This window comes from Hipposideros armiger, unplaced genomic scaffold (genome assembly GCF_001890085.2).
Source record: "Hipposideros armiger isolate ML-2016 unplaced genomic scaffold, ASM189008v1 scaffold_60, whole genome shotgun sequence".
Classification (NCBI taxonomy): domain Eukaryota; kingdom Metazoa; phylum Chordata; class Mammalia; order Chiroptera; family Hipposideridae; genus Hipposideros; species Hipposideros armiger.
This window is the reverse complement of record NW_017731410.1, coordinates 4,349,241-4,375,407: the sequence shown is the minus strand read 5'-3', so window position 1 is coordinate 4,375,407 and position 26,167 is coordinate 4,349,241. Positions and strand designations below refer to the sequence as shown.

Below are 26,167 nucleotides of genomic sequence, written 5' to 3'. Positions count from 1 at the left end.
AAAAAAAAAAAAAAAACCAAAAACTCAGGTTTTTCAGGAATTTACTTAAAAGACAGTTTTGTTTGTTAATTGAAAAAATGGATATTTACTCTTAATTTGACAAGTTAGAAACGAGAGTGGTATCACCTGCCTTAGTTAGAAAATGATCCACTACCAAGTTGCTTCATGAGGCATCTTACAGTGAGTGAGAGAGGTTGCTTGCTCTAAGAGACAGGAAAGATCAGCGAAATTGACAAGAACTTATTGAAAACTAGTAGATCTTAGCAGAAAGAAAAATCATTCTGAAGAACAGTTTAAGGTAGAATTTGACCACTTCCATGGCTGAGAGTTCTTTATTCTGAAAATAAATAAGTGCCTCTGATTATGTGCCATCATTGTCAAAAAAGACATGGCGCACTGCCCTCCTGGAATCTACATTGGAGCACTAAGACCAATTTGTAAATTGATGATCATAGTACAAAGATATACACAAGAGCCATAGTATTATACTATAAATGAATTGCATGTAAGAATTTGGAATCAGAGACAGGTGCTAAATAGAGAATGTTTTAAGGGCCAAAAGGAATTCATGAAATGAAGAATTCAAGGAAGGGATGTATGCCCCATCAAGGGAACAACATGTTTAAGCAACCATGAAGGCCTGAGATAACATGACCCATTTAGGAAATTTCAAGAATTTGGATGGCCAAAGTGAAAGAATACTTGCTGGGGAAGTAATAGGAGATAAGGATAAAAAGGCAAAGGCCAGATCATGAAGACTTTTCTTAAGCCAAAAATAACTCTCTGACTGGCTGTGAGACTTTCCTTCCCCCTTATTTCGAGTTGATCGAACTAGGAGAGAGGCTTATATGTCTCCAAGAGGTCAATAGTTTTGCATTTCCCTGATGATTAGTGATGCTGAGCTCCTTTACATGTGCCTGTTGGCTGTTTGGAGGTCTTCAGAAACGTATCTGTTTATTTCCTCTGCCCATTTTTTAATCAGATTATTTACTTTTTTGCTATTGAGTTGTATGAATTATTTATATATTTTAGATATTAACCCTTTATCAGATACATGATTTGGACATTTTCTCCAATTCTGTAGGTTGCCTTTTCATTTCATTACTGGTTTCCTTTGCTGTGCAGAAGAAGCCTTTTAGTTGGATATAGTCCCACTTATTTATTTTTGCTTTTGTTACCTTTGTTCCTGGTGTCAATTAAAAAAAAAATCACTGCCAAGACTGATGTCAAAGAGCTTACCTTTTTATGTTTTCTTCTAGGACTTTTATGGTTTCAGGTCTTACATTCAAGTCTTTAATTCATTTTGAGTTGATTTTTGTGTGTGGTATAAGATAGTGGTCCAGTTTCACCCTTTTGCATGTGGCTGTCCAGTTTTCCCAGCACCATTTATTGAAGAGACTATCCTTTCCCCATTATAATTCTTGGCTCTTTGTCATAACTTAACTGACCATATATTTCTCAGCACTTTATTCTGTTCCATTGATCTATGTGTCTATTTTTATGTTGTTGTTGTTTGATTGGGGGGTTTTTTGTTTTGTTTTGTTTTGGTGTTTTTTTGCCAGTACCATACTGTTTTGATTACTATAGCTTCATAATATAGTTTGAAATGAGGAAGTGTGAATCCTCCAGCTTTATTCATCTGTCTCAACATAGCTTTGGCTATTTGTGTTATTTTATGGTTTTATATACATTTTAGGATTGTTTGTTCTATTTCTGTGAAAAATGCCATTGGAATTTTGGTAGAGATTTCATTGAATCTGTAGATTGCTTTGAGTAGTATGGGCATTTTATCAATATTAATTCTTCCAATCCACGATCACAGGATATCTTTCCATTTATTTGTGTCCTCTTTAATTTTTTTCATCGTTGTCTTATATTTTTCGGTGTGCAGGTCTTTCATCTCAATGGTTAAATTTATTCCTAAGAATTTTATTCTTTTTGATGCTATTGTATGTGGAATTTTCTTAATTTCCCTTTCTGCACAGTTCATTGTTAGTGTATAGAAATAGAGCATATTTTCTGTATATTAATTTTGTATCCTGCAATGTTACTGAATTTGTTATTGTAACAGTTTTGGTGGAGTCTTTAGGGTTTCTTTTATATAACATGTCATCCTCAAACAGGGACAGTTTTACTTCTTGCTTTCCTATTTGGATGCCTTTTCTCTTTTCTTTTTTTTTTTTGCTTGCCTAATTGCTCTGGCTGGGACTTCCAATTCTCTGCTGGATAAAATTGGTAGTGGACATCCAGTTGTTGGATAAGAGTGGACATCCTTGTCTTGTTCCTGATCTTAGAAAAAAAACTTTCAGCTTTTCACGTTGAGTATATTGTCAGCTGTGGGTTTGTCATATATGGCCTTTATTATGTTAATGCATGTTCCTTCCATACCCAGTTTGTTGAGAGTTTGTATTATAAGTAGATGTTCAAATTCGTAAAATTCTTTTTTCTGCATCTACTTAGATGATATGATTTTTATCTTTCATTTTGTTAATGTGGTGTATCACGTTGTTTGATTTGCACAAGTTGAACCATCCTTGCATTCCTGGAATAAATCCCACTTGATCATGGTGTATGATCCTTTTAATGTATTTTTTAATTCAGTTTGCTATATTTTGTTGAGGATTTTTGCATCTATGTTCATCAGAGATATTGGCCTGTAATTTTCTTTTCTTTTCTAATGTCCTTGACCAGTAATAATGGCCTCATAAAATGAGTTTGGAAGTGTTCACTCCTCTTCTATTTTTCAGGGAATCTGAGAAGGATTAGTATTAATTCTTCTTTAAATGTTTGATAGAATTCATCAGTGAAGCTCTCTGATCCTGCCTGGACTTTTTTTTTTAGGACCTTATTATTACTGATTCAATCTCCTTACTAGTAATTGGTCCAGTTTCCTATTTCTTCATAATTATGACTTGGTAGGGTCTATGTTTCTAGGTATTTATCTATTTCTTCCAGGTTGTCCAATTTGTTGGTATATAATTGTTCACAATAGTCTTTTATGATCCTTTGTATTCCTGGGGTATTAGTTGTGAGGTCTTTTCTTTCTTTTATAGTTTTATTTATTTGCATCCTCTCTCTTTTTTTCTTGGTTAAGCTAGCTAAAAGTTTGTCAGTTTTGTTTATCAAAGAACCAGCTATTAGTTTCATCCATCTTTTCTATTGTCTTTTTAGTCTTTATTTCATTTAGTTTCATTCCAATATTTGTTATTTCCTTCCTGCTGCTACTTTGGGCTTGGTTTGCTTTTTTTTTTTTTTCCTCCTTCCTTGAGGTATAAAGTTGCATTATTGAGCTTGTTCTTTTTCTTAATATAGGCATTTATTGCTATAAACTTCTCTCTTAGAACTGTTTTTGCTGCAAACCTTAAGTGTTGCTATGTTGCTTTTCCATTTTTATTTGTAGCATGGTCTTTATTGATTTCTCCTTTGACTCATTGCTTGTTTAGTAGCATATTGTTTAATATCCATATATTTGTGAATTTCCCAGTTTTCTTCTTGTAATTGATTTCTAGTTTCATACCATTCTGGTTGGAAAAGGTGCTTGATATGATTTCAGTCTTATTAAATTTATTAACACTTGTCTTGTGGCTTAATGTATGATCCATCCTGGAGAAGGTTTCATGTACACTTGAAAAGAATGTGTATTCTGGTGTTGTTGGATGGAATGTTCTGTAAATGTCTGTTAAGTAAGTTCATCTGATCTAACGTGTCACTTAAGTCCAATGTTTATTTATTGATTATCTGTCTGGATGATCTGTCTTCTGTTGCATTTGTGGTGTTGAAGCCCCCTACTATTTTTGTATTGCAGTCCATTTCTCCCTTAAGATCTGTTAATATTTGCTTTATATATTTAAGTTTTTCTATGTTGGAGGCATACATTTTTACAAATGTTATATTCTCTTAATGAAGTGATCCCTTTATCATTATATAATGACATCCTTTTTTCTCCTGTTACAATCTTGGGCTTAAAATCTATTTTGTCTAATATAAGTATAGCCCTGCTTTCTTTTGGCTTCCATTTGCATGGAATATCTTTTCCATCCCTTCACTTTCAGTCTACATGTGTTAAGCTGAAGTAAGTCTCTTGTAGGCAGCATCTAGTTGGGTCTTATTTTTTTTATTCATTCAACTACTCTGTATCTTTGGGTTGGGAATTTAGTATATTTACACTTAAAGTAATTATTGATAGATATGGACTTACTATTGCCATTTTGTTTATTGATTTCTGGTTGTTTTGTAATTCCTTTCTTGCTTACTTCTTTTGTGACTTGATGACTTTGAATTCTTACTAAAGAGTTTTCAGTTGTTTCTCTGCAAAGAATATCTTCCAATGTCATATGTAAATAATAATTTTAACATCTTTCCAAAATTGGTACCTCTAATATAATTATATACATATAATGCTGACTATTGATCTAAAGTGATCAATCTTTTTCTTGTTAAATGACCAATTCTCCCTTCCCTGATTCCTTTCTAAAGGTATTTTTCTGGCAAATTCAAGTATTAGAGAAAGGGGAACTTTAGAGTCACACCCTGAATTTGAGTCCTGCTCTGCTATATACTAGTTAAGTGACCTCAAACAGGAATAACTGATATAAAGTACCATCACAGAGTAGTCATTTCTTGATTCCATTTCTTTCTTTTTTCAAGTAGTTTGCTCAAGTATAATGCTAGCTTTGAGGAACTTTGTAAAAACATTTTAACATTATTCTTCCAGAGACAATTGGCTTTTAGTAATCAACTTTGGCTACTAATATTCATTTTCTAGTTGTCAGTTTTAATGTTTTTCCCCCCTCTCTTTTTCTCCTAGAGATAAGATTTCAGTTTCCACAGCTGACTGGTGTGCTTACCCTTGCTTTCTTTATTCATAATTGTATTATCACTCTCTTAAAGAACAACAAGAACCAAGAAAACAATGTGAGTAATTATCTGAGGAATTTATTTTTGTTACTGGATATTAATTTTTAAATTTAAATTGTAGAGCAGTGGTCAGCAAACTTTTTTTGTAACGATTCAGATGGTAAATATTTTAGGCCTTATGTACCATGTGGTCTTTGTTACATCTACCCAACTCTTCTGTTGTGGCATAAAGTAGCCATAGACAATATGTAAACAAATGGTGGTGGCTGTGTTTTAAGTAAACTTTATTTACCAAAATAAACAGTTGGCCAGATTTTACTCATGAGCCACAGTTTACCAACTCTGCTATAGAGCAATCACTGAAAAAGTAAAGAGGTATGGCTAATAGCCAATACTGGTAATAAAATATTTTAAAATACCCAAGTGAGCTAAAAGACAGGAAAAAGAAAACAAAGAATAGATGGGACAAATAGAAAACTAATAGCAGCATAATAGATTTAAACTCAATAATATTGATAACTCATTAAATAAAAGCCTATACTGTAAAAGATAGAGATTGTCAAACTGATTTAAAAAACAAAACCTAACTATATACTGTATAAAAGAAACTTACTTTAAATACAAAGATATACCTTAAAGATACTAAACATGAGAAGGGTAGAGTGGCTGTTTTAATATCAAGGTAGACTTCAGAATGAAGAGTATTGCCAAAATAAAGAGGAACATTACATAATGATCTTTAGTGATCAATTTATCAAGAAGACGTAATCTAAAAATGTGTTCACCTAGTAACAGAACTTCCAAAAAAAATGAAGCAGCAGCTGTCAAAACTGAAAGGAGAAGTAAATAAACTCACAATTATAACTGGAGATTTCATGACCCCTCCCTTAATAATGGATAGAACAAATAAAAAACAAGTAAGGATATAGAAAACATGAAAAGCACTACCAATGTATTTGATCTAACTGACATTTATAAAAGTCTTTTCTCAAACAACAGCAGAATTCACATTCTTTTCAAATGCATGTAAAACAGTTACCAAGATAGACCATATGTGAGGTCATTGAACAAGTCTCAAATTTAAAAGGATTGAAATCATACCAAGTATTTCTTTGACCATAGCAAACTCAGAAATCAATAACTATTTTTTTTTTTAGCTGAGCCATCCTGCCACCTGTTGGCAGCTCAGTGGCAGCTCAGCTTGGGCCAGGAATTGAACTGCTGTTGCTCAGAGCTCATACTCTTGAGCAAGCTCTTAACCAACTGAGCCACCTGGCTGGCCCAGAAATCAATAACTTTTTAGGGAAAAAAAAATTGGGGAAATTGACGAATATGTGGAAATTAAACAACTTACTCCTAAATAACCAATAGGTCGAAGAAGTAATTGCAAGAAAAAGCAGAAAATGCTTTGAGATTACTGAGAATGAAGACACAACATAGCAAAACTTATAGGATGCAGCTAAAGCAGTGCTTAGAGGCAAATTTATAGCTGTAAACACACCTACATTAAAAAAGAAAAAAGATGTTAAATCAGTAACCTAACCTTCTACCTTAAGACACTGGAAAAAGAAGAACAAACTAAATCCAAAGCAAGAAGGTAACCAGTTACTTATGGTCTTGTCTGCAGATTTTGAACTCAATTTGGTAGCTTCTAACCATGTAGCCAAAAATCCTGATGAAGGACTAATAGAGATCTATATAATTGTTACTGAAATACAAAGGAAAGACGAGTTCACTGTGCCTGGGGAGTCTGAGAAGGCTTCAAGTAATGTTTGGCAGAGTCATTAAGAAGGCAAAATCTTTCTAAGTGGAAGGAAGTTAGCTCTCAAATTAGGGCAAGAATATAGATCAGGCTGTTCTATTTTCATCTTTTCTGTTACCTGGTAACATACATATGGAATTTTATCTGTGAATGCAGTTGGAATTGAGTAGTTCTGGATTTTCCAAATTTCCTAACTTGGTGACCTTCAAATTTTATTGTCTTCCTATGAAATAATAGTACTACTTGATACTGACCCCTCAGGGTTTTAGTCATAATTAAATATTATAAAGTAGGAAAAGTGTTAACATGATCTCGTGTACAATAGGGGTTGGACTTTCTTAGTTTATTTACCCCTTTTACCCTGTCTCTCCTGACATTTACAGACAATGGATTTTTCTGTTAAAAGGAGGGAATATCTTCCCCTTCAGATTCTTTCTAGTGCCTTTAAACTTGTTTGCAATGAGAGCACATTAATTCTTCTTCAGGATTTCTTCCTATGATGTTAATAAGTTAGATTCCCAGGAAAGTACATAACTGAACCACATCAATTCTTCCTTTCTCTATTCTCTCATCACTGCACTAGGTTTTAATGTTAAAACTGGCTTTTCACCAAGGTTCCATGGTAATATAAGAAAGCCATGTGTAGAAAGTTGTTTCATATGTATTGGGATATTCTTTGTAAAAGTGCTCACCGTCCTGTTAAAGAGAAATTTTCTGTGTTCAAGTCTAGAAAAAATTTCTCCTAATGAATTCATTCTTATTTGACAGTAAGGGTCATATAACTCTCCTTGTTTCTGTTTTTGCCATGATGTTTGGAAAACTTAAGGATTAAGTTCTCTTATTATTTGCTATACCTTTTCTTAGGCAAAAAATATTTTTAGAGTTTTTTATCTTCCTTCCTGCTTTAGATTTGGTTTCTATCTTGGAAATATGTAGTCTTATTATACTTATACTTTTGTGGTAAACAATTTTAAATCTTTTGAGAAAATAGGAAGAAAAATCTTACTTATCCTAAGTAAACATTTGGAACTTTGAGATATAAAGGGAAAATTGAGGATATACTTAATGCCCTTTACTTTTAAATCCTTCCCTCCTCCTTCACAAATGTTCTGTCTCATTGCCACTTGAACTAAGCTTCCCACCCTAAGTTTTGGGAAGTTTAGAGAGATATATGGAAAATATCTATTTCATCTTCACAGGAACAGTGTATGTCATTAGTAATGTATACCTTGGTGCCAAATAAGTAACCTGTCTATCCTCAGCAACTGTTCTCTTATGCAAACTTATACCAAATACCCCAGAAACCCATTTTGTGAAGTAGTATTCTCATGCAGTGGATCATTCTATCCATGAGGCTGTGCTTCTCAAACTTTACCACCAAAGTCTCTCTGATGACAGAGAACACCTTGTATACCTGGGAACCTGGGAGTGAAGAACACATTTTAATGGAATCTCATGTTTGATCTTAAACACTCATGTATATTTTTATTGTGCTCATAATTAGTTTGTCTTACTGGAAAACAGTCTTAAAATGATGACTTAAATTACGGGCAGTCCTTACTTTGCATAGTTCCTATATGCATGAATTTCAGTTACTATGGTTTAGTTCAATTACATCAGTGCCCCCTAACAACATGGTTCAAATTACCACAGGATTTGAACTATGAGTATTTGAATTAAGTAGTAGCTACTAGCCCCTCAGCTCACAATCCACTACATAAATAACAGATGCACGTCATGATTACCAGTCACATCACTTCTTTCTAAGTCTGTCTGTGATTGGTCACTGTGCATCTGTTATTCACTGTACACATAGACTGCAAAGCAACAGTTGAGTTGCTTCCTTGTCTCCTTGTGGTAAACCCATGTGACATTTTATAAAAATGGAGAATCAAAAGAGGGAATTGGCAAACAAAGGTGAAAGTAAAACAATGAAATAAACAGTGATAACACCGAAAATGAAATTTGAATCAAACATACATGGAGTCGTAAAACAAATACCTGATTGTGGAAATGTTGACGCTGCTGCTATTCAAGAGACGCTAGATATGCAGCCAGAGGAACTTAGGGAAGGTGAAATTATCAACATGAATGAGGAAGGTGGTTGTGATGAAAAAAATGAAGCTGTCCCAGAGGAAGTGACACTGAAATTTCCCGTTGAAGTTAAAACTGAAAGAATTCTCAGAGCTACCTCACACCGTGGAAAGCACAATGGATGCAATGTTGGAAGCTGATGCAAACTTAGAAGGAATGAATATGACATTCAGCAAGGCATGGAAAAAGTGCTGGCTCTGTATTATAATTATATCATGAGTGGGGAGAAGCACAGTTCAAACTACTCTTGGGAAGTTTTTACAAAGAAATAAAACACTTAAAAAAATAAATAAATAAAACACTTTAATTCTCCATGTTTCTGATGTTTTATTGGGTTGTCGGAGAAGTCATGACGCATTTTTGCAACAAAAAACAGAAAAAATACGTCATGACTTTTCCGACAACCCAATATATTAGTATACTAAATAAATGTTAGGTTTACTTTTTTTTTTTCATTTCCTTATACACTTACTTGTAACTGACAATGAGAGAGTTTTTAATGTTTTCATAAATATTGGTAAAGGTCATGGAACAATCATACTTTTTCCCATTGATTATTATGATCATGTTGCACAGTCATTCTTAAAAATAATTGATAGTTTGTTTATTAAAATAGTCTACAAAAGCATCTGCAATAGTGACTTCAACCGCTTAATACAGATGGAAGTAATCTGCTTAATCTCTGAAGGACTGTGCAAGTGAATGAGTCGCTGTGGATTTTCATCTGGAACCAACTTTGGAAAATCTTAGAGCCTTAGACCCCTCACCACTATGAGTTTGTCTCACCATGACTTTTCAGAGTCTTGGCAGGCATCCACACTGGTCCTTTCACTTTGGGTGACAAGTTGAGATTCATTTCCTTTGTGTCTCTGATCAAGTCAGCATGCACCTTCTCCACAGATTTTACATTGTGGCTGTTTAGGGTAATTCTCATTCAGTGAATGGCTACCTCTGGTTTCATAGGTGTCTTTCTGGAATCTGTAAGCCATGGCCTTGGCACAGCTTCCTGTCTGACTTGTTCCTGGGTGAGAGCCAACAGCCCTGTGGCAGGAGCAGGGGTGGGAGAACCCGAGCTCCTTCACACCTGCGGCCGTATCTTCCTCAAAGAGGTGCCCAAGCATTTTTACAGTCTCATACCGCCATGCAAAGAGAAGACTGCCTGTGCCTAAGTTTCTGCTCCCTAAAATTCTTAAACAGAAATGTTTTTCTGGCTGGCGGAGGGAATCAATCTGGCTCACCCATTGAATCAGAAACTATGCAGTGCCTTTTTTGTTTCGTGTTGCCTGTCTTTATTTAGTTTTATACCCTGCTTAGTTCTTTAAAAGGCGATTCGAGATGCTTTATATCTTCATTTGTTATTAATTTTTTGCTTTATGTGAATCTGTGTAGTTTACTTAACTATATACATCAGCAGAAGTTTTATGTAAATGTTTGGGGTAGGTCTATGTGGTCATTTTCGGTCATTTTTGTTAGTAAATGCTCCACTGGATAATATTTTTGCTATGAATGGCATGTGGGACAAATTATAAACCATATTGAGAAATAGAATATGCTCCCAGACCCACTTGTTCCCCATTGTAAAACCAGTCCTTGTTCTGAGTTGGCATTCTTCCTGTCATTAGTTCTGTTTTATACTCAGCCCTGGTAGCCATTGCTTATACATGAGGCAGAGCAGGTTACCTTATAATTATAAATGTATAGTAGTCTTGACACATTACCAGTTCATATTGTCACTTGTGCCTCTTTTTTAATCTTTTTTTTTTTTTTTTTACTTTGAGCCTCACTTCCTGAAAGATAGCTTTTTCTACCATTTTCCATTAAATGGGCTTTTAAGAAGCTGTATGTCCTGGTCTAGTACAGTGATGGCTTGTGTTCAAGCCAGAGAATAGCAAAACCCACATGTGTGCATGCTATTCATAGGTGGCATGTTTCCCAGGATCGTGCTAAACCTCAGCTGTTTTTATATTAAAACAGCATTTCTGTTCATTAGAGCATTTTCAGATGAAAACAGATATGCAACTTTTGCCCTAGTTCTACTCAATGTACATTTGGACTACTGTGAAATAGGACTTTTTTGATTTTAGTATTACTCTTGCATCTATATGCGTGCTTTATTGTGTCTTGTTATTCATAACTTGTTACCTCTCTTTTATTGTTTTCTTGATTGTTATTTATTAACTGTGACACAGATGAGTTAGAGACATCAGTTCTCCATCGTAGTAGCTAAAGGCATGCAATTTGAAGCCAGAAGGACTTTGGTTTGAATGTTAACTTCACCAGCTACTCACTTTGTAACCACAAACAAGTTTTATAAGCTTGCTTTATAATGTACTCATCTACAAAATGGAGAAAATGATTTACCTACGGTTAAATGAGATAATTCATGTAATGTGCTCAGCACAGAGCCTAGTACCTAGAAGCACTTAATAATTATGGCCAACATAGTTATTATTTTTTTATCTGCGTTTACTGAGCTCCTACTATGTGCCAGGTGTTGTTCTGAGTATGGGGATGTAAAGATGAAAAAGACACAGCCCCTGTCTTCAGGGATCACGTAGGCTAGTGGTATAGACCAATTTAAATACAGAATAATTAAAATGCCAACATGATATGAGAACTATTAACCTTGGCTACTTTGTCAGTGTCAAGGGACATTTTCTTTCCACTTGAGAGCCTTCACATTATGAACATGGATTACTTTTATAGTAAAAATTAAAGACGATTGTCATTATGCTCTGTTTGAGATATGCATACAATGCTATGAGAATGGGGAAACTGTCTTATTGAGAAGCCCTTGCATCTCAGCCTGTTCACCTTCATCAGATTTTCCCCATTTTTGCAGGTAGACTGACCAAAATAATGTGGTGATCAGGTGATGTATAGGCTAAAGACTGTCCATTAGATGGCAGCTGTTCCTCTTTGTCTGTAGCTCTCTCTGACAGCTTTTTTGGCTCCCAAGATTTTACATTTTACAGGACTACCTTGTTCTTGAGTGGCATTGAGTAGTTTGAGGGGAGAATGACTTTGAAACATCATAATCGGAGACTACTACTTTTTGATACGAAAATGAGAGTTACCTGGTTCATTTCTGTCTATCCTACCCCAGACAATGAGGCAACCTTCAGGGTGACTGAAGTCTAGTCTGAGGTGGGCTCTAGAGCTTCATGAACTAAAAGGGAAAAGTTTGAAAACCGTCCCCCCTGGAGTGTGGTCAGCCTCTCCTTCCTCAACCCTAAGTAATTATTGTAGAAGCTCCTTGAAAAGGCTGGAACCAATATGCATCATCCAGGTTCCCATAGCTCCACAGGCCTATCCATCGAATTAAAGGTAGGGAATCCCTGGTTTGTTTTCAAGCTGATTGTCAACTTAGACCTGATTTTAGGATATCACATAGCTTGTTGCTTGCTTTTTAGGTGACTTTATCAACACTCGAGTTTATAACTCTTCAGCTATCACGTTAGCCCATTTAAGGAGGAAAATTGTCCAAACAATCAGAAATGTTCCCTAATACCAAATGTCTAGTTTTCTTATTGTGTTATTAAACTAAAGTAAAATTGTATATAATTTTTTTTTCTTATCTGTTTTCTTAGCTTTCAAAGTAGTTTGTGTTTAAAATGAAAAATGAATAGGCTTATTGCTATAATTTAGTTGTGCTGAATTGTTTGGCCATAACTTTAGTGGTGATGGAGACCAGATTTGTGAGCTGTGGGATCTGTTCTGTTTGGATCTGACAGCTGGCTGCATTAAATATCTTGAAGCTTTTGACTTTGCATGGGACTGGGAGGCTGGGAGGGTGGGAACAGCAGTGGAAGAAAGCAATCCACTTTATTTAATGTTCTGCATTTGTTTACTGATTCCAGTAAGAACATTGTGCAGCTGTTTGAACAGCTGCCTTTTAATTTCCTTTTGTTTACTGTTTAGGTTTATTAAGCTTGTCTTTAATACCTGCTTACTGTCTGCTTTTTAACTAGCTTTCCTTCTTATTTAATATATTTTATTATGTACTGGTCTCTTTTGGTCTAGGCATGCTTTGATGATTTAAGTTAATTTACTAAAAGAAAGAAAATTTTAATTCTGTAGGTCATACGAAAAGTGGCTTATTCTTGCTTTCTTGTTGTCCCTTAGCTTTATTATTTTAGTTAAATATTTTATAATTTGGTAAATAAATTACTTTTTGAAATTAAGTCAGCATTTCAATCATATTAAGTCACTGTTTATGTTAACTTCCTAAGTTTGCCAATAGGTAGCTTAGTCTATATACTCCAGAATAATGAAAAAGTTGTCAGACTAATTGTAAAGTGAATTTTGTTTTAACTACTTTGTGTGAACAAATGGGATACCTAGAAGGTACGTGTACACACACACACACACACACACACACACACACACACACACACACACAGAACAGAAAGATAAATCTTGTTTTTATTTGTTAGTCTTCTTACTTTGCCTATTCAAGTAGACTTACTGCAAATTTATTCAGTATTGTGAGGATTTTATTCTCTATTTACAGGTAAGGGACTTGTCCATTGCTTATATGTTGGTGACATTAACTTACCTCTATATTGGAGTCCTGGTTTTTGCTTCATTTCCTTCACCACCATTATCAAAAGACTGTATAGAACAGGTAAGACACTGTGTACCTTCTCTGTGTGACTTTTTACGTTTGTATTGGCAAAGCAGGCAGGGTAATACTGTAGCAAAATACTGTGACAGGACTGAGTTTGAATACAATCTCTACTTTTTATACTACATGTGGGAAGTTAGGCACCTTCCCCATCCTTTCTGGACTGCAGTTTCCTCTTTCATTAAATAATATATGCTTTTACCATAGATTTTTAGATGGACTCTCTGAGAAAACCTACCTTATGCTGTCATCTTGTGATACTCAAATAAGTGATTCCTATTACATGCATAATATTTCTCTTTGTATGGAAAAATGTTACCAGTAATAGTCATGAATTTATAAAGCCTCCACAGACAATACTGTCAACTCCCTTATTTTTCAAAGCCCAGATCTAGAAATGTCCGGATAAACTAATGCCTCAGTTCAACAGTTCCTAATAATAGATCTGACATTTCATTTTGGTACTACATGGCAGGTAGCAAAACAAAGATAGATTATTTGGCTGTTAAAAATATAGAGGGACGGGGTGGCCAGTTAGCTCAGTTGGTTAGAGAACAGTGCTCGTAACACCAAGATTGCTGGTTCAGTCCCCACAGGGGCCACTGAGTTGCGCCCTCCACAACTAGATTAAAACAGCTACTTGACTTGGAGCTGATGGGTCCTGGAAAAACACACTGTTCCCCACTAAAATTTATTAAAAAAAAAAATATGGAGATACTGAGAGAAAGAATAAAAGAAACATTTTATTTTTATTTTCACTAAAAGGTTGCCATAAATAATATTTTCTTTGATTTGACCCATCATAAGCAGGAATAGTATAGTCCGTAGTTTAATATGACTGCAGAATTTCTCACACACAAAAAAAGCATTTCACATGTAACTTTATTTCTGATCAGAAAGAAATTTCTCTAATAGAGTATAATAGAATATACAATGTGATTTAATACAGGTGAATTATAAAGGTTTTTCCAGTATAATAGTGTTAATAATGTTCCATCTCTGTAAGAGAAATAGGTTTGAGTTACTGCTGTTATGAAAGCTTGAAATGTTCTTCTACTGATTTCCTTGTTTCCAGAACTTCTTTGGCAACTACATGTTTGCTGAAAATTCCCCAGATGTGAATAATCCCATATAAAGTCCCTCCCTTAGGAATAGGAATATCTGTGGTATTTGTATTTGAAAGGGGAAAAAAACTGAGTGATTAACTATGTTTTTAGATGCCAAACTAAAATGGAGAAAAGATTCATGAAAGGAAATAGAAATAAATCCTTTTCTATTTACTGATAGACTGTAAATAATAATGATACTAAATGATAGGTATACTCTCACTTTGTTTTGTAATCTTGACTTTGAAAGTGCTACAGTGCTTCAGCGGAGCGAAAGCAAGAGAGCTTGTGAGGATGAAACAGCATTCAATTAAATTAACCACTTAAATATATTCAAACAAATTTATGTTTAAACCTTATAGAGCAGTGCTTCTCAAACTATCTGTAGTGAAGTACAAGATTTTCTCTGTCATTGTTTTGATGTCAAATCAGTTGCAGACTGATACTTTTGTAAAACAGAATAAAAATGTGGCAATGTCAAATTTCTATAAAAGTTTCAAAGCACTTACTTTCAATTTCTGTATAGCTCACTGAAGAATAATAGTTAACAGTTCATGGACAGTCACCAGTCCACAAATCACAATTTTGAGTGGCACCTATGTTCAAAATAAGCAAAAGACATTCCATTTTATAAAGTTGTATATATTGAATTTGATTTTTAACATTACTTCATTATCTTTCTTGGATTAGAATTTTTTAGACAACTTTCCAAGCAGTGACATCCTGTCCTTCATTGCAAGGATATTCCTGCTGTTCCAGATGATGACTGTATACCCACTCCTAGGCTACTTGGCTCGTGTCCAGCTATTGGGCCATGTCTTCGGTGACATTTATCCTAGGTAAGAGCTCTTCTCTTGGCCAGCAAGATGTGCCAAGCAACAAATGACTGTGCAAACAGGTCAGTTTAAAATATGACTGATCCTTTTGCTATAAAAGTTTGCCGAATGAAAATGGTTACTAAGGATAGATCATTGGTGTTGTTTTCCCTGAAGAGCTTTAAAAATAGAAGACACTCCCTTGTCCAGAATGATTTAAAGTCAATTCCTTTCAGTGTAGTTATATTAAGTCTGGTACCAGTCATATATATCTTATGATTTAGTTGCTATTAACCTACACATTGCCAGAAAGGTAATAGTATACAGAACCTGCATTAGCAGTGTATGGCTAATGAGAAGCAACTTTTATTTTAATTATTAGTTGCTGATATTTGCCTGTATATTAACATCCATGCATTTTTTTTCATGATAGTTACTTATAATTGAAGGTGAGATACATAACAAGTTTAAATTCTCATTGGCCTGTGCTGTGGTAACTTCTTATCTCTTATTGGTGATAGAGGAATTGTGAGTGCAAACTAGTCACCCTCATCCAGGAGAAATAAAAAGTACCTAGTCCTAACCTGTTTTATTGGGAACAAATGATCTTAAACTTTTAAAAGCAAACATCAAGAGTTACCAGGTCTCTAGCATTGACCAAAGCAGCAGCTACAGTTCCAACGTTGCTCATCTAGAAGACTGCATTTCAGTAAATATAAGATGCCTGTTGTGTTTATACCCTGTGCAGTATTTACATTCACTGAAATATATGAATACAGTGAAGTCATAGATGAAAAACTTCTAGGTAAATGTGTTATTCCTGTTTTCTGCCATTACTTTGCATAATGTTGGCTATTAGAATGTTTTTTTTCTTCTTGGAAAAAGTCTGGAATTTCCCTTGTGTTCATATTACATTTCTTCCCCTACCACTAAGAACACACATCATTTATCTCACAGTTACAAGTACTCCACATACCGCATACTTTGAAGCATACTTTTTGGTCTCGGGACCCCTTTACACTCTTAAAGTTTTTTGAGGACCCCCAGGAACTTTAGTTTATATGGGTTATATCTATTAATATTTAACATGTGAAAAATTAAAACCAAGAATTTTAAAAGTATTTATTAACTTATTTAAAAAGCAGTAATAAAATCATTACTTATTAACATAAATAACATGTTAATGAAAAAAAATTCTTTCCAAAATAGCTTTTGTTTTATATTTTTAAAACTGTTTAATGCCTGATTTCCTAGTAGATAATTGGATTCTCCTATCTTCTTTTACATTCATACTGTTGTAATATGTTATTTTCATTTAAATATATGAAAAAAATACACCCTCACATAGACACATAGTTAGAAAAAGAAGGAGTACTTTTAATAACCTTTTCAGATATTATGGATGTCCTTCTTTGATACTATGCTGAGCCTTGACAAGTGGTGGTTTCTTAAAAATTAATTGAATCTGAAACTCAGTTACATTAAAACCCATTACTCCATCTTTCACTTTGGGTTTTTTACCCATGCATGATTTTGCAACATCATGTTTGGTTTTTTTGGAATATATTGGTTCACGGAGTTCCGCAGATCTTCCAAATATTGACACACTTCATTATACGGTTTCAAAACACACATTTGTTAATATCACCACCAGTTTCATTATAAAAGTCTCTAAATATTAGAAAACTGTCAAGCTCAGGGTGGCAAATACAAGTTCTCCAAAATTCTAATTTTTGCTTGAAAGCTCAGATTTTATCATTGGCAACATATACTACCAGTTGTTTTCCTTGAAATGACAAGTTCGTATCATTCATTTTCAAGAAAATGTCAACTACCCAAGTCTGAGGGGCCATAGTTTATCTGCCTTTCAAGAAAAATAGCATTCTTTGGTGGAAAGGGCTAGGCTGCCCTCCAGCTCAGTTTCAAGTACTTTTCCTCAAGACAACCGTTGTATTTCAGTATGCCATAGATGTGCTTTATTATGTACTTACTATTAGAGCACACAGAATATTAAAAAGATGTGTATTCCAAGCATGAGACTTAATACAACTAATAATTTTTACTCCTTTATCAAGGACAATTTTTAATATAACTTTTTTTGAGGGGTGCTTGACACTAAAGAATGCAGCTTGTAGAACACAGACAGGTGCTACTGCCCCTGTCAAGCTAAGGGCCAGCAGTTTTGTCCACCATTGCTTTTGCAAACCAAGCAATGTTTGTATGATTACCAAAATAATTTTTACCTCAGGGACTTCCTGAAAAGGTATTGGGAACTTCTCTGGGGTTCGCGGTTACACTTTGAGAACCACTACTTTGGAAAATACACAAAGTTGTTTCCTTTTACGAAAACAGAAATAACAAAGGCCTAGCCACTGTTTCAGAGCTTTGAAGCAATGTTAAGGTTGAAGTTTCTGGATAAATAGTAAGATCTGGAAGCCCGAATATCTTTGTAATTCATCAGGGTGTATGACTAACCACTTATTTGTGTAAATTATTTTTTCTTATTTTTAATTTTCTTTGTGATCCTTATCTGCGATTAATTAACCTCTAATAACTTGGGCTCAAAAGTTTTTTTCATGGGTCAATTTGGCTTTTAAGAATCATGCTTTTGGGAAATGGAGTTATTTCGTGTGGATCAGATTTCATCTACATGATTTTTATTTGTGTCCAAATTGATTTCTAGACCTTGAATTGTTAACATCTAGTTCAAGTATTTAGTAAATATTCTATTAATGGTGAATACTGAATAGCTTCAAATGGCTGAATTGGAAAAATTAAAAGCTGCCCATTTTACCTTTTCCTTAATATAAGTTATTTTTCTAATTATAAAAGTAAACTAAATACTTTTTAAAAAATATTGTAAAATATAAGAAATTTGTTGGGGGCCATCTGAGTGGCTCAGTTGGTTAAGAGTGCGAGCTCTGAGCAACAGGGTTGCCAGTTCGATTCCCACATGGGCCAGTGAGCTGCACCTGAGCTGAGCTGCCCGCTGAGCTGCCAACAGGTGGCAGGATGGCTCAGCTGGTGAGAACATGTGTTCCTAACACAAGGTTGTCAGTTTGACTCCCGCATGGAATGGTGGGTTACACCCACCGGCAACTAAGACTGAACACAGCACCTTGAGCTGAGCGGCTGCGAGTGGGTGGCCAGATGGTGACTGGACTTGGAGCTGAGCTAGCTGTGCTCTCCACAACTAAGACTGAAGGACAACAACTTGGCTGTTGCCCTTCTCCAATTCCCCAATAAAATCTTTTTTAAAAAAAGAAAAAGAAATTTGTTAAATATAGAAAAGAGGAAAAGTTATCCAAAATCACAAGTCCTAACACAATCACTACTGCCGTTCTATTGTACTTCCTTCTGATATTTTTTTGAAATGTTTTCAGATTTTCTTGTGGAGTAAAAGTCTAATTAGCTTTTTTCCAAATTACCTAAGTGGATTTTTACCGTGTAGGTAACAATCATAAGTATTTTTAATAATTTTTCATGTATTCCATCAAGTAAATTGTTACCTTGCTGTGTATCTAGGATACTTCTATTTTTCTGGAAATATCTTTATGATACTAGCTTTTTCATGATTTGATTATTTTCATAAGACATTCCATGTGGAATTATGGATCAAAGAGTGTAAACTCTGATACACATTACTAATTTACTCCTACAAAACTTAACTTATTTATGTAATTGTACAAAAGGGCAAGTGTCCCATCCCAGCATTGATTACTATTGTTGCCTTCTATTTTTGCTGTGATTTTATTGTCAAGTTTAAGACATTCTAAATTTAATGATGTTAATAATGAATTTTATTCTCATATTAATGGTTATAATTTGCCTGTTTTTATATTTTTTTCTTTCCTTCAAACTCTTCAACTTCTAGCATTTTCCATGTGCTGATTCTTAATCTAATTATTGTGGGAGCTGGAGTGATCATGGCCTGTATATACCCAAACATAGGCGGAATCATAAGGTACTATCTGTAAGGGAACTAAGCCCCTTCATCTAGTGCAGCGGTTCTCAACCTGTGGATCACGACCCCTTTGGGGGTTGAAGGACCCTTTCACAGGGGTCGCCTAAGACCATCGGAAAACAAAAAGATATTTACATTACGATTCATAACAGTAGCAAAATTACAGTTACAGAGTAGCAACGAAAATAATTTTATGGTTGGGGGTCACCACAACATGAGGCACTGTATTAAGGGGTCGCGGCATTAGGAAGGTTGAGAACCACTGATCTAGTGTCTTTATTTTTACGCTTTTCTTGTTATTGTTATTGTTTTAATTTAATTGTATGAAATTTCAGTATTTAAAACTGGTAATATTCACATGTAGTTCTCTGGTGTTGGTTAAGGTGCTCACTATCTTCTATTTCGGCTTATTTCTAATTCTAGATGCTCCATTATCCCTTAGCTTTAGGCACATATTCCTTTCTTTTTTTTTTTTTTCTCATCATTATCTACTGTATTCCTTTTTCCTTATCCAATATAAAAAGTAACTTTTAATATATGATATATTGGGATACCTGGGAGGTCTCTTGTATGTCAAGGCTATGTCCTAACTTTCTTAATCCATTTCTACTCAAAAACATATTATATTATAGTTCAGTGTCAATTGTAGTCAGAAAGTAAGAGGTTAGATAAGAGTTTAGATCCCAGGCGACTCTTTCCTTAATATCCAAAAACATTGTGATAGGTTGAGTAGATTGGGGATAAAGTTGTGCCTCAGATTCTCATGGAAGACTGGGGTTTAGAATAATCTGATTTCTCTTCTTAACCTATAGAAAGCAGGGCTGAGTCACTTTTTTTGAAGAAACTTACCTAAGAAAGTAGCAAGACATAAAAGGGGAGATTATCAGCCTGATGCTTATTGAATATAATAGATTTACAAGTTCCGATTAAACCGTTCCTCAAGAAAACTGAGGATAGGGAAAAGGAGGAGAAAGTACAAGTTCCTCTGTCAGCTCGTGTTTAGGTACTTTTTGTTATTATCTTTGATAATTATGCTGAATGCCAGGGAGGCGCTCATCTGTTCTTATTCTTAAGCAGATGCTAGCAGTCCTTTAAAAACTCAGAATGCATAATTAGTTTATAAAAGATCAAAGATAGAATCCTATCTCCAGATGTTTCTGAGGAAGTAACCACAATCAGAGACTCAGAGGAAATATGGAGATTTGAGAGATGAATAAAAATCTCTTTGTCAAGCAGATGTCATAAAGATGAACAGGAAGTAAAATGTTTTAAACTCAAATGCTTTATGTCAACAACAGATGAATCAAAAATAATTTTGTTATATCAGACTGCAGAGGGTTTCAATTGTACTGTATTTACCTTAATTGTAAATCAGAAAGAGCAAAATGCAAGATGCATATTAACCCAGAAAGCTTTTATTTTGCAGATATTCAGGAGCAGCATGCGGCCTGGCCTTTGTATTCATATATCCATCTCTCACCTATATAATTTCCCTACACCAGGAAGAGCGTCTGACATGGCCCAAGTTAATCTTTCATGTTTTCATCATCATTTTGGGCCTGGCTAATCTAATTGTTCAGTTTTTTATGTGAAATACTCAACAGTTTTCTCAAGATCTTTCATAGGATTTTGAACTTTGACACCAGTTCCACATAAATTCACTTGTAAATGCTGTTGTTGCCATAATTCTAAATGTTTCCTAAGATAATTTGAAAACAAGGGAAGTAATTTTGATTAGAGTGGAGAAAAGGACAATAAGAATGATCTTTGTGTCTGCCGTTTACATATTCACTCACCTCTTTATTCTCATTGTCTTTTCTGAGTAGAAATGTTTGCCCTTAGGAAAAACCATGCTGTATTTTGGTAGATATAAGGTGGGTTGGTTTATTTTAGCTGCAATAAAGGTTCTCAGGGTGTCACACAGCAGTGTATTGCCAAATCCTGTTTCTGTTTTATGTTTCAGTGTATTCACTTTAATTTTATTACTTGCTAGACCATTTTTTCAGTTTGACCAAACTTTTACTGTTTGGGACAGTAAACCAAATACCTCATTAAAAAAAAAAAAATCTCCATGACATCAGTGTTGACAGAGTGAATTTTTAACTATGTCGGAAGGAAGGAAGGAAGGAAGGAAGGAAGGAAGGAAGGAAGGAAGGAAGGAAGGAAGGAAGGAAGGGAGGGAGGAAGGAAGGAACCTACCTTGTCAGTACAGGCCCCATGGTCATGAAAATTACGTAAAATAAATGAACTAGGAGAGTTTGTTGCTGTCTGACTTCTCTTTTGTTTCTAATCCAGTACCAGTGACTTAGGTTGAAATTCTAGTTTCCTAACCAGATTTTGCCCAGGGAAAAGTATGACTGGGGTGGGGGAGGGGGGTCTTTTGCTTTTTGAATCCCTGAGCATGTCACAGGATGTCATGACAGGATCAGAGAGGAAGAATGTAGGAAGCATGGCGCAGAGGGATAGGTGAGGCCCTACAAGGGAGAAAGGAAGTAGAGAAGGGGCCAGGAAAAGTGAGGGGTGGGAGTGGTTTCTTTCTACAGGAAAGGATTAATTCTGTCTGAGGTATGACCTCTAGAAGGAGACCTACCATACCCCATCTTATGTCTGTAACTGGCAGGGTGGAGGTTAAATTTCCAAAAGAAAAGCTCCTTGGATCTGAGGAAAGGATCAGGGAATCTGATTTCTTGGAATTGGGAATCTGATTTCTTGGAATTAACAGCCTCCTCTTTTTCATTCAAACTAAAAGCTAAACCAGAATTGAAATGCATGTCTTCCATGTAACAGCCTCTGAAAATGTTAGATTTCTCTAATTTCAGGCTAACAATAAATAGCATATTGTGTTAATACACATCCCACATCCCAGAATAGTGTGTAGATTTGTGTTATTTCCTTCCTTTGAGAAAGATGGGTGAAACAGTTTTTTTTAACCTAGTAAGAGTTAAGAGCCCCAGATTCGAGGCCAGCCATAAATACTTTGAGCAAAGCTTTCAATCCAGTCCATAGATGTGTACCTGTATCGATGAACTGTATTTCCTAGAGCTCTTTTCTAAAACATCTCATAATGAAAATTCTCCAGCATACACAAAAGTAGAGAAAGTAACATGCTAAGCCCCCCACATATACCCATCCTGTAGATTTAGTAATTATTAGACTGCTGTATTTGCTTTATCTATCCCTTTTTTTTTCTTTTCCACTGAAACATTTAAAGCTGATCTCAGATGTTATGTCGTTTCATCTCTATAAACCTTAATATGCACTAAATAGCCTTTCAAACTTAGTTACATTTATTGATGGAGACAGTCTTGAACGTGTTTGTTAGCAGAAACTGCTGATAAAAGTTTGATTAATTAGAAAATTCTGCATTAGGTGTGTGGATCTTTGTGTCAACCTCTCTTAGGAGTATGATTCATGGAGAAAGTGTGTCTCTCTGTGCTTGGAAGTCCCTGCATCTTTATGACTTCAGACTCCTGCTCAGTTAGAAGAAACGTAGGAATCAAAAACTGGGTAACTCCTTGAGAGAGCCTCTAGGCTTAATCCCTGTTCATCCAGCTACTTGCCTTCTTGTCTTTAAAACCTTGAGAGACGGAGTTTTTATTGCCTCTTTTCAATATACTTGAATATTTTAATGTGGAAAAATGATTTGATGTATTTTTTCCCATTGAATGATCAAAGTAGATATGACAACAAATGCATTATTTACTGAAGTGAAAAGCGATGTGGGTATTTGCTTGTTGTTTTCTTTAAAAGACTTGATGATTCAGAACTTCCAAAATCCTCCTTTGGACTTCTGCTGAATGACTTTGCCTTCTTTCATTTCTTTTTCATGAAACCGACTTCTCTGGCCCATGTTTTAGCTTGGTCAGAAACACTGTGCGGGTGGGTGTGTCCCAGCTCACGCATTAGGATGATGAGATAGGAATTCATTCAGATCCCATTATAATGAATTTTAGACTTTCTCTATTGTGATCTCTCTGGATTTTCTATTTGAATTTCTTTCACTTTTTACTCTGATGTGCTTTTGAATTTAGCTTATTTAACACACAACTGAGGGCATTATAAAATTAAAAGTGGGTTTTTTAGAAAAGTCTTCCTTTGAAAGGCCCATGGATGAATAGGTGGTATGCTAATACTCAGTCAAAAAGGACAAAGACATGTCCTTTGACACTTGACACCTATAGATGATCATCCACACTCAGTGTCATCATCACACCCAAAAAATGTATTGGAGTAAAGAATAAATTTACTCACAAAAAAGGGCTGTATTAAAGGGAGCTATTCATTTTATTTACATTAAATATATTTTCCAAATACAATATATTGGGTTGTCAGAAAAGTCATGACGTATTTTTTCTGTGTTTTTCGTTGCAAAAATGCGTCATGGCTTTTCTGACAACCCAATAGCTACTATATGTAGCGGTAGGAGAGTTTTTTTGTTTCTACCCAGAATTCATTAGGAGAATTTTTTTATCTGTATTTTGACTTACTCATTTCCATCAATAATTCAGTAAACTATGTTTAGTGCTTTGGAGGAGGCAAAGATGTATTAAACATCATTCCTATCATGAAGGAACTTTTAATCTAGTAAAGAAATTATGTATGTAGTTAACTGTACTGCAGGGGACTAAGGGAGAGAAAGAAACAGATCCCTGCCAGTTGGGATCCTCAGGGAGGGCTGGTAAAGGAAGCCAGTGGAGTGGGGACACAGCGAGGACCATTTCCATGCTGCTAATAACTGTCCAAAATGTTAGATATTTGATACATTCACCATCCTATGGGATCTTGTAAAATGTAGTTGCTTTTATTTCAGCAACTTTCCTCTAAGTTTTATCAGAAGTGTTTAACTGCTTCTGATACTATTTATTCTCTGCATTTTTAACACTGCATTTACTCACTTCTGTGAATCACAGACAGCAAAGCACAATTGATTAGTAGAGGAAATAATTAGGAGCACCTTGGGCAGTACCAACAGGAAGAGTCTATAAAATTTTCTCTCCAAAGATTTATTGAAATAACAGTGTTCAAAATGTCAAATGTTTGAGCTCATTGATAAGAGCAGAGAATTTTGATGCTGCATGTTTTCTTTAAAAAAGCACTGACCAATTATTGCCTTTTAGAATCTGGTGGTGGTGGTGGTGGTGGTGGTTTATTTGCTCATCCCAATTCGAATGTCCAAAACAAAATCCGTATCTAGCCAACCCCTAAACAATAGAATATTACATCAGTTTGTGATCCAAAGTGAAATGTGCACAAGACGGCCTGGCCGGCCCCGGTTTCACAGTGGACTTGCCTGCCGACTTCACTTCAGATTATGTAAACATGTCTTGCAAAATAGCTCTGATGGGAACCTCATAACCTAAACAGTACTCTCTGAAATGTAATTTGTTGTGTTTTTTTTTAATATAAAAGAAGAAATTAAATCAAAATTATTTTGAAGAAAAACAACTCTGGGATTTTGTTTAATTGAATTTTGCCAGGAAATGCTACTGCTGAGTAGCGCTGACCCCTGGGCAAAAAGAAGCTGAACTTCATCTTTTGCAGGGTCAGACTCCTCAATCAAGTGACTTTGCATGTGTCGCATTAAGTCACTCAAGGGACCCCTGCATCCGTCACATCAGGCCTAGTGTTCTGATTCTGGAGAAAGGTATATGCTCTGTTAACCAAAACCTAAAATGACCATCCCTTTTTGACAATAAACTGTTGTGACCTCTCCCTCTAAGAACATTTCAGAATGAATGTGATACTTCTGATAAGCATAGCCCAGTTTCTGGCTGAGCTTGGTATCATAATCTTCCAGAGCCATTTAAGGCAATAAAGAGCTGTAATTTTCTGTCTTCCCTAAGTAAAGTACTTTTTTTTCCTCCCTCAATATCATTTCTCTATATTTCCCAACTCTTCTGCAAAGATAAAATAAGGCTGTCTTTTAAAAGTCCATTCTTCTTACTTATCTCAGGCCATAAACTGCAGGACTGTGGGAGAAGGGTTAAAAAGAGCACTTTCTCCAGACTGTCCCTCCTTTGGCCGTTTTTGGGGTTTTTTTTAAGATTTTTATTGGGGAATTGGGGGGATGGGAACAGCGCTGGGGAATTGGGGGAAGGGGAACAGACAAGTTGCTGTCGTTTTGTTCTTCAGTCTAGTTGTGGAGGACGTTGCTTCACTGGCCCAAGTTGGCACCATCATTGCGCTCTTCCCGGGCGAGGCAGATCAGTCGCCGGCTTCTGGACGGCCGCTCACTGCGGCTGCTGGCCGCTCACGCTGGCTGCTGGCTACACACGGTAGACCATGGCAACCCACTGCCACAGGGGCTGCAGCCTACGCAGTCGCCGGCGACTCACGGCAGCCCAGCTCCAGGTTGAGCTGTTGTTCAGCATCTTAGCTGTAGAGGGCAGTGTCACTGGCCCTCATATGTGGGATCCGAACCGGGGCCCTCTGGCGTCCCAAGCCAGTTCTTAACCATTGCGCCACTCGTCCTTTGGCCCTTTGTTAATCCCAAGTGATCCAGTCATGCTTGGTCATAGCCAGCACTCAATATACACTTGTTTAGTTAATCAATTAATTCATGAGGCAAGGTTCTACTTTAATGAGAAACAGCAAGTTAATTGCTGTTTTCTAAGATTTTGTTCCATATCTTGAAACAAAATTGTTCAGTCAGGTTCAAGATTAGTCCCTCAGTTAATATGCAAGTACTTACTGGACGCCAGAAGCTGTGCTAAGCACAGAGCATACAGTGGTGAACAAACTGGATGTGGCCCTGGCAGTTTAGCATCCTTTGCCCCCCTCCTGAGCACTGGTAGCTGGTCATTTTTACTAAGTGCCACTCAAGTGCCAGGCTTTTTTGACACTTTCCCACTGCCCTGTTTCTGTTGAATGCTTGATGAAGCCACATCATACACATTTTGAAGGGATGCCCATAGGATGGTGATGCAATAAATGCGACCTTGT

The 26,167-nt window shown here is 35.7% G+C and overlaps 1 protein-coding gene and 1 pseudogene across 6 annotated transcripts in view; one reads left to right on the top strand and one right to left on the bottom strand.

Annotated features, from left to right (window-relative positions):
- The window catches only part of SLC38A9 (solute carrier family 38 member 9), an 85,550-nt gene extending 61,996 nt beyond the window's left edge, over nucleotides 1-23,554 (top strand). For 3 of the 6 annotated variants that reach the window (XM_019641468.1, XM_019641470.1, XM_019641469.1), the window contains exons 11-15: nucleotides 4,808-4,914; nucleotides 13,227-13,340; nucleotides 15,137-15,285; nucleotides 19,136-19,225; nucleotides 20,652-20,897. In XM_019641468.1, coding sequence (XP_019497013.1) covers nucleotides 4,808-4,914; nucleotides 13,227-13,340; nucleotides 15,137-15,285; nucleotides 19,136-19,225; nucleotides 20,652-20,817 — 626 coding nt within the window. In that variant the 3' untranslated portion in view covers nucleotides 20,818-20,897. Of the gene's footprint in view, nucleotides 1-4,807; nucleotides 4,915-13,226; nucleotides 13,341-15,136; nucleotides 15,345-19,135; nucleotides 19,226-20,651 lie in introns of those variants that run through there. The other 3 variants (XM_019641472.1, XR_002123890.1, XM_019641471.1) reach the window with 3 other exon arrangements.
- On the bottom strand, nucleotides 9,296-11,749 carry LOC109382120 (40S ribosomal protein S20 pseudogene; annotated as a pseudogene).
- Nucleotides 23,555-26,167: the final 2,613 nt, after the last annotated feature.